A 15333-nucleotide genomic window follows, 5' to 3' on the forward strand; every position below is an offset into this window, starting at 1 on the left:
CCTCACACAAAGCTATCATTTAGCTTCAGACTCGGGCTTGGACTAAACTGCACAAATCGAATGGACTACTTTCATGATATCTTTATGGTGCTTTATGGGACATTTTGGAGCTTGGAAGTTGCAGTGTACCACGACGAAGAGATTCAACTGTAAATGTTAGTTGTGTGTTATTCAGCAAAGTTTAGAACTGTGACATGAGATGTTAAAGCAAAGATTATGTTTAGGGGTGTATAAATGCATCAGTTCCACAATGAAAATCCATCGCCTCGCTTATTCGACAGTCGCAGACACTTATTGTCTGCTGAAGCCCACTGGTGAGTATAAAAGCACTGGTTGTACGTTCCACACGTGTCACATGTTCATTTCTAAGCCAAAATACAATACTTGTGCTCATGAATGTAAATGAATCAGCTGGTGTAGTCTTTCAAATCCGCTCTGATGGAATAAACAGGCAACCACAGGGCAAACTTCATCAAGTTCTTCTAGAAATAACTTGCACCTTTATGTTTTTAATAATCATCATCTAAGGCTGTTTTTTGTTGTCTTATGTATCAATATCAAGATACCAGAGCATGGTATCAGTCCAATGCTACTTTCAACATAAATCAAAATTCACTTCCATTATATGGTGAAAAAACAAACAAAAAACAGCTCAGACATTCACCTAATTTTTGTTTTTCCTAAAGTACAAAGTTGGAATGACATGGGTGTGGGTAAAAACACCACTGTATAGGGGCATGTGCGACATATGCAGGCCAATACACAAACACATATTCTGCATGCTGCACATGAACTCTCTGCCTGAGCTGTTCTTCCAGATTCTGATGAGGTCTCCCAGGAAACAAAGGAAGAAATCCTCATTGGGAGCGGAATAAAAAAAGGACCACAAGTAAGCCTCTAATAAGTTGCGCTAATAGAAGTAGAGAAACTAGTCTCAGTGCTGAGAAGAGCAAAACCACCAAAGGCATGTCAGTAATTAGTAGCCTACTGATATTTAAAAGAAGATTGGAATGGGAAAACTGGATTTGGAGAGGCTTTAACAATGTGGATGGAAAACACTTTTGTCCATTCTGCCAAACTTTGAAAGCCAAATCTGACTCATTGCAAAACAGAAAGATTCAGAAACAACTAGAAAATATTGATTTAGACAGACAAGACATGTGCTAACAATTATGCAATAGGAGGGGCCAAACGAACTGTCTGTTAAGTATATAAACCATGAATGAATTCCTGTTTCATGAAGTAAGCCTTCAAGAAGACATGACAAGGAGATAAAAAATAATGCAGACATGCTATGTATATTAATAGCAATTTTTTACACTCTATTCCTAAATTACATGCAAAGAAAGCATATTTTAATTAACCATGTCCTGCCAGGTACTACCTTAAATGGTTCATCCATCTTTTGCACTTGAACACATATTTTGGTGGACTGAAAAAGCGTTGGTGTGTGTTTGTATCTGCATAATCTACTGTGTACAAAACATATGCCCATTTAATTTCCACAATGGCAAAATCATGTACCACATCACATGACAAGTATTTGAGAAATTTTAGAGAGACATATTTCAACTGTGCCTGATGTATTAGAGTTCAACGTGGTCATGTTATTTATGAGTGTGCATTATATTTTATATTTAAATTAAGATCCCTCCTAAAACTTTTAAACTGGAAAATCCTACTGGCTTTGGAAAACAAGAAAATTATGACTCAGGAGGGAAGTGCACATGTCAGTGAGCCATGTGTCTTTCATTTTATCAGATTTGCTAATAGCATGAAGGCAAGAGAACAACATGCACACACTCAGCTGAATGAGACTGAAACTGTTATCAATCTATCTACCATTGCTCCCTTAGACTCCTTTTCTACGTATCTCTATTCTGAATATCCGTTTGGGAATCAATAAAGTCTCTGTCTGTCTATCACTTTCTCAAATGCAGTATCTTAGTTTTCTGTGTCATTTCCCCCTCCTCTGTCTGTCTTAACTAAACAGCTATCAGCAGGCAAACAGATGGATGGTTCCTGACAACACTGCAAACACAAACAACAGCAGAGACTGCTGCTAAATACCAGATAGATGACTAGATGTCCTCATATTTACAGAAAAGAGATATGTCATCAGAAGTGCAGGAGGAGGGCAAAATAAATGAATCAAGATGGTCGCACTCCCCAGAGAAAGTGAGGGAGAACAAGCGCAATAGAATGGAAAACACAAAGAAAAACACATTCAGCACATGGGCTCTAATGCTGGCAATAAGTTAGGAGTCTAGTATCGTTCTCCAGGACTAGCTTTCAGGAATTGACAAATAGGTTCTGGTGTTAATGATGGATTCTCCTTTATTAGAGTCTTTTCTACACATCACCTGAAGCACAGGAAATAGTAGCCTCTCTTTATTTGTGCCTCTCTAACTATTTCTAAAACTAAAATTTGACTTTAACAAAACACATGTAATGATCCTTAATTATAAATCTCTATACAGCACGAGGGATTGTGACATGTTGATATCTTTCTTCCTCTTATTTGCTTATGCATTTAAACTGAGAGTGAACATGGATTCTTCGTCCTCCTAAAACAGCAATGATATTATGATATTATGAATAATAAAAATCTGTACACACGTCTGTGGGTTGCCTTCACTCATAAAAATAAAGGTTCTTTACTGGCATTGATGATTTCATGATGAAACCTAAACAGCCATGTGACCTTTCTATTCCACAAAAGGTGCTTTATAATGGGAAAAAAGGTTTTTTAGATTATTAAAATGTTCTTCACCCTAAGAAGAAAATTGTTCTTCTTATAGTGAACAATTTTCCAGGAACTGAAAATTGTTCATTGCTGAAAAAAAAAAAAAAATTATTGTTGAGTGTTGACTATTTGCATGTAGGTCAGTAAGGTGAATTTATGGAAAAAACAAGTGTATTCTGCAGTTGTCACAGGTTGAAGACTTAACCCCATAAACACATTGCACTCACAACACAGAGAACTTGCTGCCGTCAGTTCCTTTTTGTGTCATCTTTCCCACATGTCACTGTGGTCAATCTATTCTGATCAATCACTAAATGGTGAAGTAACCCTGTTGTGAACGGACTAGAGACCGTGGACTTGAAATAAAAGGCAAAGATCTCTGCCAGTGCTTCTGGAAAATCCTTTGCAGTCTCATAACAAATCAAACGACCATATGCAGCTGTATCAGTGCTTGTTGATCTCTGTGCTTATCAATACATGTCTGTTGTTGCAGCTCAATTGCGGTAACAGATCTCCTCACTGTAGGACATCTGACATAGCAGCCATGACCTGCACAATTCAAGCAGCTACTTTAAGGTCCTTAAGTAATTGAAAGAAGCAACAAGACCACATGCACTTACATCAATACACACAAGATAATGCCAATTCCATGCCTCTCAAAATGGCTTTTTTGTTTGGATTTTTCTAGATCTTTTGGGAAAGCACAGTGGATCCGTGGTTTAGAGGAAAATGAGAACTCTTTAATATCTCAATACTTTCACTTGTCTCATGCTTCTCATCTTTGTAAGACTCCTCTAAAGTTTCAGAAGACCGCTTGTGAAAAAGAAGTGCACTTAATTGTATTGAATGTGCACTTGGTGTACTTCAAATCTTAAAAATCATTTTTTAAAAACTGTACCTGCATAATACAATAAAAGCCCACTTAAAGGCTTCTTTAGTATACACTTCATGTGTTGACTAACATACTAAAACCTATACCCTTGGTTACACAGATAAGGCTTAAGCCTAGTCCGAGACTAAAATGCATGTTTGAGCTGTGTTAACAGCAAGCAACTTGCACTGACATATCTTAAAATATGTCAGTGTCATTGTTTTGTCTCAAGATGCACATCTTTAATGTTTTTTTTTTAACACATTTATAAAAGGTTCTTGAATGTCCTAATTGAACTATGGTCAATCCTGGCTTAATCTAAGCCCTGTCTGTGAAACCGGGCCGTAACGTACTTGATTATATTGTTCTATTGTTGATTACAGCCTAAAGTTACTATATTGTATGTACTAGGCCAAATAGCAACTTTATAATTACAAATGTGTAAATACATGCAAGTTTCAATAGAAATTACATATATATTTAAGTAGCCTATATTTTAGTTTACTTTGAATGCTTGTCAGTATTCGGAAGAACACTTTAACCATTTTAAAGAAATTGTTATTAAGTTATTATGAAATTAAATATAGAGATGTACTTATGTCCTATACTTAAGAGGGTCAAACAAATCAATCTAAAGTTTTTTTTTAAATTGCATTTAACATAAATTTGAACTATAATGCATTTCATTTAATTGCAATTAAGTGTCTGAAAACATTACATTCAGTTCACACAAAGCATATTCTTTTAAAGTGGCTATATCATTTCAGTACTCTTTTTAAAAGCATGCTAAAATGTGCATCTTTTACACAAGAGACAACTTAATGTTTCAAAACTGCCCTCAAATTTGCCAAGATACCAAAGTCTACAATCAAAAGTCAGATATTATAATTCTTAAAAAAAAAACACACATTTTCATAAAATTAATCGAAAACCAATTTATCTAAACTATTCCATCCATATTTTTTACACTCTTTATTGACAACAATTTTAGGAAAAACATCTGAGATGAAGTTAGAACTAACTAATCAAATTATGAAAGACCTGAGCAATAATCTTTCTCAGTTCTAAAAGTTAAACTTTAGGTTTAGGAACAATTTCTTGCTCTATCAGGGATTGAATCTACATGTAGAGATTAACATGGTTGTTAAAAACATATCCATTAAATTGCTTCAGCTTGTAAAAGTCCACTGTTACATCTCAGTTTTCCGACAGACTACTAAACTTGTTATTGGAGGTGTTAATATTTTTGATATGAAGTGTAATAACTCTTACATCAGAAAGTGTCTTAATCAAGATATCAGGTGTTACCCAAAAGCAATTCTGAAATGAAAAAAAAAACTTCTAAACCTTCAATTGAGATAATATGGTCAGCAAGTAATCTTTTTTTTTTTACTGCCAAATAAGGTCAAGGAAACTCATTTTAAAATTCTACACAGGTGATTATCAGTGCAATGCATTTATTGATAAGTTTAAAAAAAAACATCGCTCCACAATGTTGTTTTTTAATCTTAAATCTGAAACTCTTATACATTTTCTTTTGTAATTGTAAATACTCTGAAGACTTTTGGGAGCATCTATGTTGGTTTTGATACATTCTACAAAATAATCAGAATAGATGAGGCTATGATATTCTTCGTGGACTAAATAGCCTACTGGCTCCGATATAATTGATATTAATAATTATTCTCGGGAAGTTTCATATACATAAAACTAAAGTAGCCTAATGTCTATAACACCCTCCTTTAATTTTCTTTGTAAATATCTTTAAAAATTCCATGACTCATTGAATTCAGTCACTAGAAATAAGAAGTGTATAAAAACATCTCTTATATTGAAAAAAAATAATTTGTACATTTTTATGTTTTACTCTGGTACAATGTAAGATCTAATATGTTTTCCCCAATATCTGTTTGTCTTATGTTTGATGTTAAATGTCATTGTAAGCTTTTATGAAAGTAGAATAAAAAATAAAATAAACTAGGCCTATAGGTTAAGGCAAATATCATATCCTAATGATAATCACATTCTAATCTGAAAGGTATTCAAAAGTTATCAGAGCGCTTTTATTTTATGTAAACATCTCATGAGTTGTTTTGGCAGCTTTGTGAATGAGAGACATCTCCTGAAGATACAATTCGCCAAACTATTACACAGACAAGCGCGCGTTTGTTCAGAGCGCATCCGCGCTGCACGCGCTCGAAGAGTCGCTGGTTCGTTTGATCGCTTTTGTCATAACTACATCACATTGTATCGTTTATACAATTGACCAAGCACAACTAAACATAGTCAAACTTCGCGTCACCCAGCTTTATAGGCTACTAACGAAGACTTGAAGTGAACTTTTGCCAGCTATAGGCGCGTGCAGGTGCATGGTACACCGTCGGTGCGTTTCGGCATCAGCTGTCATTCTGACTCACATTACATGGTTTGGTAAACACTGAACCTATAAACCTCTCAAGACACAATATGTGTTTTGTGTGGTAATGATGAATGCTGGGCGTTATGCATCTACCTGCCGTACAAACATTATGCGCGCGTGCTTCATATCCATTGCCAGTTTCTCAAACCCGAAATAAATTATTAAAGCATCTACGAACCTTATGACAGGACTTGACAGATTAAACAGATTAAACTCAACGTCCAATCTTATGAGTTTTTGGGACAACTACAACGGAGAACAGGGGAAGGGGGGTACTACTCACGCTGCTATTTTCACCCGTCCAGTGGACCATTGCCTGGTTGTGGGTGGCATCCCCTTTAAGAACGAAAGAGCTGCTGAGTAGAGAGACTTTCTCCGGAGTCGATGCCCTCCGGACTCGGGGAACTCCCATGGCCGGTCCGCCCGGGTCCCCGCTGTAATCTCCGCGGCTGTGCGCTGAGATAAGCGTTTCATCTCTGCCAATGACATGCCCACCGCGGCTGTCAAGCTCTCGGTCCCGCTCGTTTATCTGCTGTATAACGCCGCTGTGACATGAAATCGGTCCGAACAGTGACATCCACGCGCAGGCAAAAAACACTGCTGGGTACAGGTGCGCAAAAACTGCCATGATGAGCGTCTTCATTTAACACTGTCAAAGCGAGTGTGCGATGCAAGCGAAAGATGGAAAGCTCTAATGTAAGAGAGGAGGGAGGGAGGGAGAGAGAGAGAGAGAGAGAGAGAGAGAGAGAGAGAGAGAGAGAGAGAGAGAGAGAGAGAGAGAGAGAGAGAGAGAGAGAGAGAGAGAGAGAGAGATGGGAAGAGGGTGGGGAAAACAGAGCTACAAACCGAGCGCGCTCATGGGCTGTAACCTATACAAGTCAGCCGAGACCGGTGAGAAGATCAGCCGTATTTGCCTGCCACCTAGTGGAGCTACGAGTCAAGTGTTTGTTTGCTTAAAAAAGTTTATGTTTGTACTAACATCCCATATCAAATAATGCAACAAAAAAGTCTCTAATTCATTTCCAATATCCAGTTAATTAAAACGAATCCCCATTTAATCCCCCATAACATTTGTGACCAAAATTTGAAGGGTCTAAAAGTGTTGATGTATTTTATTCATTCATTCATAAATGTATTAAATCAATATATTTTTGTGTCAACTATAAATGTATAGACTGTCTTGAACATGTTTATTTTACATGGCTAGTGTAAACAGTCATATGACCAGAGCTTGATGCATGTAAACTACTTCCAATACAACTATATTTTATATATCCTAGCCTAATATTTACAGGTAATTTATTTCAGTAATTCAACTTAAAAGGTGAAACTAATATATTATATAGATAGACTCATTACATGCAAAGTGAGATATTTCAAGCCTTTCTTTGTTATAATTTTGATGATTATGGCTTACAGCTATGAAAAGCTTTCACAATATTCTAATTCTGAATTTGTGGTTTTCATAAGCTAAGCCATAATCATCAAAATTATAACAAATAAAGGCTTGAAATATCTCACTTTGCATGTAATGAGTCTATATAATATATTAGTTTCACCTTTTAAGTTGAATTACTGAAATAAATTAACTTTTGCACGATATTCAAATTTTTCGAGTTTCACTAAATGGCCTATTGTTGAAGTATTATTAAGGTTGCTCTGTTTTAAGTAAACCACAATCACAATGCATGTAGATTTTTTTCAAAGATTTAAAGAACTGTTATATAAAATTTTTTTTTTTAAAAATGTGGATTATCTTTTTTGGGGTCAGTATCTTTTTTAAATATTTGTAAAATAAGTCTCTTATACTCACACAGGCTGCATTTATTTGATAAAAAAAAACAGTGAGATTGAAAATATTCTTACAATTTAAAATAACTGTTCTTTATTTTATTATTACGGTACATTAATGTGATTTACTCCTGCAAAGCTGAATTTTGCAGCATTATTACTCTCCAGTCTTCAAGCAAGCAAGCAAACTCTATTTATAGCACTTTTTCAAACAAATCAATGCAGTTCAAAGTGCTCTGCAGGCACAAGAAGAAGAAAAAGAGAGAAGAGAAAAGATCCAAGTACAAGTAAAATACAAGAATAAAAATAAAAATGTATAAGGATTATTAAAATAATGAAAACATTAAATTAAAATCATTGTAAAATATTACAGGAAGGCCAGACTAAAGAGGTTTTTAATTTCAGTATCACATGATTTTTCTTAGAAAATCATTCTAATATCCTGTAACTTTTTATTATTATTATTATCAATGTTGAAAACAACTGTGCTGCTGCTAGACATTTTTGTGGAAACTGTGATACTTTTTTTCAAGACTCTTTATAAATAGAATGTTCACAAAAAATAAAATGTATTGGAAATATAAATCTTCTGTAACATACAATGTCTTTACTGTCACTTTTGATCAATTTAATGCATCCTTCCTTGCTGAATAAAAGTATGAATTTCTTTAAAAAAAAAAAAGTTTACTGAACCAAACATTTTGAACGGCGTATGCTACACATGACTGCTCATAGCAGGATTTGATCACCTCTGGGGACCCAGACAAGGTCTTCGTCAGGTCAAACAACAGGCTTAACGAAGACCCTTATGGGTCAAAATCCTTATGCAAGCAGGAACTGTTTCTGAGCCTAAATCAAGATACAAGTTAGGATTTTCTCACCTAAATTTCTCAGATGACTTATTGTCCACGAGACAGACTAGGCGACTAGGCTGACTGAGAGTCAGAGGATTACTGGACTAAATTTAAAGAGTAGCCTAAACATTGTTAGTTGTCTGAAAAGAAAGTAAAAAAAAATCACAAACACATTTCCTACTTTGATTCTGATTATATAATAAATTGATAACAGTAAAGTTCAAATTGTGATAATTATAGAATACCTTTTTTATGAGCCTATTACTAGAGAATTTCCATCACTCATGAAGTAGCCTACTCAAGGCAAGAATCTTGCCAATATTTGTCTTCCAATGCCGGTTAAATGCAATTTAAACAACATATTTTAAATTCATTCGTGTATGTTGTCTGAATTGGTGAACCTGGAGTGATGTAAAAGCTCGGCGTAGTTGAGTAATAAAAGTGTGCGGTAACCTTCAGTTGGCCAAGAAAAGACGCCGTCCTTTATTACGTGCAAAATGTTTCGACCTTTCTCTCAACCAAACTACAGAATTGCGTCAGTTTTGACTAGAGCGAGGATTGGTCGTGTATGACAACCGTGTAAGAACAGAAGCTGCGATTGGTTGAATGAGACTTGCTCTTTCTGCGTGTCTCTCAGCGTGGACATCAGCACAGCAGTGAAGATGAAGATGGCGAACTGGTGTGTGCGCGCGATCAGACAGAGCTCTTCTATCATAGCGTCTCCTTCACTTGTAAGGTAAGTTAGGCTTTCACATCAGTGTTATTATGTGTAGTGGGTGTCCACGCTTAGGTAAATATTTTGGCTTCATGAAAATTAATAATCTTTCTGTTGCGTAAGCTGTTTAGAAATGAATGATTCTTTCTGATGTCCTAAGGACCCTCACTTACTGTATGGCTTTAGGTGACAGTAGCCTATCGTTAGACAGCTTTGTTGTCTCGTCGGATACATTATAATTATGTAGACTAGTTACGTTTGATCATCGATGCTTCTTAGTGAAATGTGCTTACTGTTATTTACCATATCATGATATATATATTGTTACATACAGTAAATGTGTTTAATTTAGTTTAGGATGTTTGTTTCGATCTCCTTAACCCTTTAAAAATAGTGTCCGTACGTTGGCATGGCAATGACAGACTCATTTTCAGACACGTGCTAGTTCTGAAGACTTACTGAAGTTTAGGCTAATCGTACTGCCACTGTTTCACCTCTTGATTGGTTTAGACTATCTCTTAACTAGTTGCAGACTGGACTCTTAACTATTTTGTTATGTCAAGTGATCTAGAATCCCATGTAACTGAAAGGTTTTGTCCTACAAATAATTAATCAGTTTAAGATATAACAAACCTATTTTATTTATTTTATAAGTAAAACATTCATCACCTATTCAATGTTCACTACCCATAAAGAAGCAGTTATCTTAAATCAACTAGTTTATTATAGAACGTGTCTTTTTTAAGGGTGCTTTACTTTCCATACAGTGATCAGTCAATGACAGACTTGTCCCTGATGACATGTACAGGACTTCTCCAATCATTTAGTCCGCTTAAACTCTGATCCTGCAAGCTCACGTTCATCTGCATCCATTTTTGAGTGCAACGCCCACATCTCACATCCAATCAACAACAGATGCATAGAAGCAAGTCCCACTCCCACCCAACATTGTTTTTTCTTTTACCCTCTGGTGTACTTAAAAATATGGAAGAAAAGATCTGTCACCGCTTTCACTTCGTTGTGACTTTCAGTTCCAAAAAGAATAAAAGACCAAAAAATCCCATTGATTTTCAATAGCCATTGAGATCAATGCTATGACATTCTGACATTCTGCTGGTAAACCTCCTTTTAAAGAATTATGACTAATTGTTTTTGGATAAACTTTGCTATTAAGAATAAGGCATAATATCTCTTATCCAAGACCGGTTGCGTAATCTCAATGTATATTTTGCCTATAGTGCAAAGGCTGTATTGGTGAATATATTCCCATCTTTTAACATTTCAGGGCGACCCCACGCCTCCTTTGCACAGCAGCCCAACAGAAAAGCTCAGGAACTGGAACCGAAGAAGAGAATGGGGCTCAGAAACCAGAGCCCGGTGCACCTGAGAAAGCCTTCACAGAAGAAAAGATGCAACTGGAAGAACAGCTGAAAGATGCTACGGTAATGCTTTATTTTCAGAACGATGGAATCTTCTCTGATAATTGGATATTTAAAAATGTGGATGTTTAAAGGGTTAGTTCACCCAAAAATGAGAATTCTGTCATTAATTCCCAACCCGTAAGACTAGAATACTTTTTGTGTGCAAAACCCCCCACAAAAATAACAACTATTCAACAATTTCTTCTCTTCCTTGTCAGTCTCTGATGCTGTTCACACAGTAAACGCAGTGCAGCACTTCTGGGTTCTACACCAGAACACTGGCTCAGTATTGGCTAGCTCCTGCGGCTGCATCACACGAATGTGTCGTAGTGCTCATGTGACTGACCAGCGTCGACCAATAATGAGCCGGGCTTCTGCCGTAGAACCCGGAAGCGCTGCGCTGTGTTTACTACGTTTAGGAGACTGACACAGATGAGAATAAATTGTTGAATAAAGTCTTTGTTTGTTTTTCCGCACAAAAAGTATTCTTGTCACTTCATAACATTAAGGTTGAACCGCTGTAGTCACATGGAGTATTTTAACGCTGTCTTTACAATCTTGCTGGGCCTTGAAAGTTGCAATGACATTGCTGCCTATGGCTGGTTTAGAAACGCCTCGGATTTCATCAAAAATATCTTAATTTGTGTTCTGAGGATAAACAAGATCTTAAGGGTTTGGAACGGTATGAGGGTGAGTAATTAATGACAGAAATTTCATTTTTGGGTGAACTAACCCTTCAATAACTAGGGGTGTAACGGTATAAAGAAGTCACAATTCGGTATGTACCTCGGTTTTGGGGTCACAGTTTGATACAAGTTTCGGTAAAACAGGAAAAAGCTACAAATATACAATGATCGGTTTCTTTTAATTTATTTTGAACAGACAGTAGCTCAAATTACAGTTTGTTCCACCTAGCGGCATTTAGTCCCCTAGTTGGTACAGTACAGCCTCCTTTAGTGTATTAAGCACTAAGCAGTGAACAGAATGCACTCTCATATTTATTTGTAGGGCTAATAATAAACATCAGGTATTTGGTCACAATCAGCTACAAAACTGAAAAGTATCTCTTGTTTTATAGAAGTACAAAATAAAAAGAATAATGAGAAATAAAACTTAGCAGAGATTAGTTTTCTTTGCACGTGGGAGTTCATTAACATGCGGTGACCAAGGCGGATGCGTAAAGTTCAATATTACGCTTTTCCAAGGAGAAATCCTGGAAATAGGAGCGAGAAGGAGAAAAAGCGCTGTCTGCATCAGAGTCTACTTCACCTTTCCACAAGGAAACAGCGAGTGAAGCAGCACCTGAGGCTCCCATTTCCAGGACACAAATATTTCATCACTGGACCAAAGTAGTGAGACTTCCAAAGCAAAAATTGTATCTCATTATAACAGTGAAAACAGTTATACAGATTGGAGTGTGGATCGCCTGTGGCTGACTGTATTTGTCGTCTGACAGTATGTTGACGTACCAATATTGGCTTAATATTTCTCTTGTGGACATTAATGATGGTGAAATTTTTTTTGAAGAAAAAGTATTTCCTGTTAAAGAAGTTTTTTTTGTTGTTATAAAGTCGGTGTTTCAAGCTGCTTTTGATTTTCATCGATGACTGATTAATATTATGCTGTGTCCGGACCTAAAGACTGTTATTAGGCTTATATAATTTTAGTAATAATAATATTATTAAAAATAATAATTTGAAATTGTATTGTTATTAGCGTCATATGCCATTTTTGCCTAGGCTCAAATGACTGTTCACAAAATTATGCGGTTCACAAAATCATGTAATTTCCTCCTGCACACCTTCAATTGGCTTTGTAGTTCAAGGACACCCCAAGGACTATCCACTTGTATTTGTTTCTAAAACCAGTTTTGTAGGAACTGGAGCTCGTCATGTTTCAGATTAGTGATATTCAGAGGATTTACTTGCCTGTAAATCAGATGTAAAGTGTCCCAGACTTAAGTGCACACCACGATTTGGCTGTCTGAGACACATTTTGCAAATCCTAAAAGATTCCTCTGATCCTAGGCTAATATCTGAAGTATTTGATCGTTAGTTTGACATGTTCACCGACAGCCGATTAATGACCGCTGCGATCAAATTTGACCTCTGACGAAATTCTGGCCATGTCAGAAGATTTGACCCACAGTCCTGCAGTGTGACTTCTGCTACGACGACCTTTAAATTAGTTCAAATCGTTTTTCAAGAAAAGCCGTGACCAGAATGACCGTTAGTGATTTCTTTGTAGCCAGCATTTCAATCCTGCGTGTAATGCAGCTCACTGTCACCGAACGTGTCATTGATTGATGTAAAACTCCGGACAAGTTTTCTCTCGTGCATCTGTTTTTAACTCGTCTTGACTGTCTTACAGTCTGACATTAATGACAACTGAGATCTTACAGTGTGACATGGCTTACAGCGAAGATCATGTTCATACAGTCTGACAAGGAACAATCGTAAAATACTATAATAAATCGCACAATGTGCACCCGGCCTAACTCAGAATGTGTCTGAGTGTCAACCTCAGCTTTGACCTTTCCTTACTTTCAAGCATTCAGATTAATCAATACCGTGAATCCAGCATGTTGTAAATAGTATTATTTCTGTGCAACATTAATCTTATGAGAGTCAAAAGTGTTTTTGAGGGGAGCAGTTTAAATATTACCGGTATGTGTAATTTGATTAAATAACTCTGCATGCTGTTTGTAGTTTATGGTCTGATCATTTTTAATTTCCTTTTGCTGCAGGATAAATACAAGCGAGCACTAGCAGACACTGAGAACCTTAGGCAAAGAAGTCAAAAGATGATTGATGATGCCAAGTTATATGGTAAGCTATTATATTAGTTTATAACCTGATCTATAAACCGACATTTCTGCATCTAGTTAATTTGTTTAATGTTTTCACTCTGTTTGTTTTTTCTCAGGAATTCAGGGCTTCTGTAAAGATCTCTTGGAGGTGGCTGACATCTTAGAGAAGGCAACAGAAAGTGTACCGAAAACAGAAGTGTCTGCTGCAAATCCTCACTTGAAAGATCTTTACGATGGCCTTGTAATGACTGAGGTGCAGATCCAAAAGGTCTTCAAAAAACACGGCCTTGTTAAGCTTAATCCCGATGGTCAGAAATTTGATCCTTATGAACATGAGGCTGTCTTTCATGCACCTGTGGAGGGCAAGGAGCCGGGTACCGTAGCTGTAGTTACTAAAGTAGGCTATAAGCTGCATGGCCGAACCCTCCGGCCAGCTCTGGTGGGTGTAGTCAAGGCCCCCTAACTACTCGTACACTCTACGGTGGGTCATTGCCTGGTCTTAGGTTCCACAGCTTTTTTGTTAAAGGTGCCTCTGAGAGGCGAAGTCCAATATGTTGACAACTGAAGGACAATGCCAGACTAATCTTTGTATTAATAACGATCTACATAAATATTGTAACAGTATATTATAAGAGATTCGAGTGCGTATGCAGTAGAAGATTCACTGAAATTTTATTGGATGCAACATTATTCCTTTGAGATTCACCACCACCACCATTCCATCTTTTAAAGAAACACTGCAGCACATTATACTGTTGGACATCTTTTCTCAATATACGTATTTGCTCTCATATTAATTACTTTACTGAAAAAATGTTACCCATTTCACCCCTACATGTATGATTATGTGTTGACAGCAGTTGTTAAATTCCACTTGTTTTGTTTCCGTTTTTTGTTTAAAAATAGAATATGTATAATTTTATAATAATTTAATTAACAGCAGTTGTACTTCCTACTATTTCACTACTATTTTCATAGTGTGCAGACCAGATGAAATATCACATATGTCAGTCAACAGAAATTGTAATAAGAACTGATTAGTTTCTGTGAAGTTTTGGGGAGAGGAAGGGGTGAGAACACTGAGAGATGTCTCCTACAAAGTCATTAGAAATGGTGGTGGTTATATGGGTAGAATGATGAAAAGCGAACATAAAAATATGAGATCATCAGATTTAAAGGTTTACATCTGGATTCAACTTTTCCATCCATGTGAACAAGCAGACAATTGTCAAATAAATTGCATACCATTTTCAAAAGTAGATCTCTGTCATTATTACATCTTTCATAAGTTTGTAGTTCCTTTTTGTTGAAATTCTCAGGACAAGAGTTCAATATAATATAAAATAATAGTGATCTATGCGGGCATATTCTTTTAAATGGCATTTCATACTAATAAAACCCATTGATATTTTAAAATGACAATTGTTTTCTTACAGATCTTATTTAGATTACGCCTTCTGATATTTCTATCTTGAAATGTAAGCAAGGGCATTTTTTTTCATTTAATAACAGACAATAGGTTATATTTCAACACTTTAATACAAAGTAGGAAAGAACATGACATATGCAATAAAATACTTTCCACATACTCAATATTTTGACAAATATGATCCTTCAAAAATGGACTATTTGACCAGAGAACATGTCACAACCAAGCAGAAAAAGTCTCCTCATTTTTAAATGTCACATTGTCTTTAAAAAAATTCT

General features: G+C 36.2%; 2 protein-coding genes across 6 annotated transcripts in view; one reads left to right on the forward strand and one right to left on the reverse strand.

The window, feature by feature from the left end:
- Positions 1–6729, reverse strand: part of sorcs2 (sortilin-related VPS10 domain containing receptor 2) — a 189217-nt gene extending 182488 nt beyond the window's left edge. For all 5 annotated transcript variants that reach the window (XM_079593101.1, XM_079593107.1, XM_079593106.1 and 2 more), the window contains exon 1: positions 6320–6729. In XM_079593101.1, the coding sequence (XP_079449227.1) occupies positions 6320–6679 (360 nt within the window). In that variant the 5' untranslated portion in view covers positions 6680–6729. The remainder of the gene's footprint in view (positions 1–6319) is intronic.
- A 2464-nt stretch (positions 6730–9193) lies between these two features.
- On the forward strand, positions 9194–15038 carry grpel1 (GrpE-like 1, mitochondrial). The gene is made up of 4 exons (XM_079595151.1): positions 9194–9417; positions 10682–10838; positions 13564–13645; positions 13743–15038. The coding sequence occupies exons 1-4, from the start codon at positions 9344–9346 to the stop codon at positions 14087–14089; spliced, it is 660 nt and encodes a 219-aa protein (XP_079451277.1). The 5' UTR covers positions 9194–9343; the 3' UTR covers positions 14090–15038.
- The last annotated feature ends 295 nt before the right edge of the window (positions 15039–15333 follow it).

Source organism: Phoxinus phoxinus, assembly GCF_949152265.1.
Source record: "Phoxinus phoxinus genome assembly, chromosome: 2".
In the NCBI taxonomy this organism is placed as follows: domain Eukaryota; kingdom Metazoa; phylum Chordata; class Actinopteri; order Cypriniformes; family Leuciscidae; genus Phoxinus; species Phoxinus phoxinus.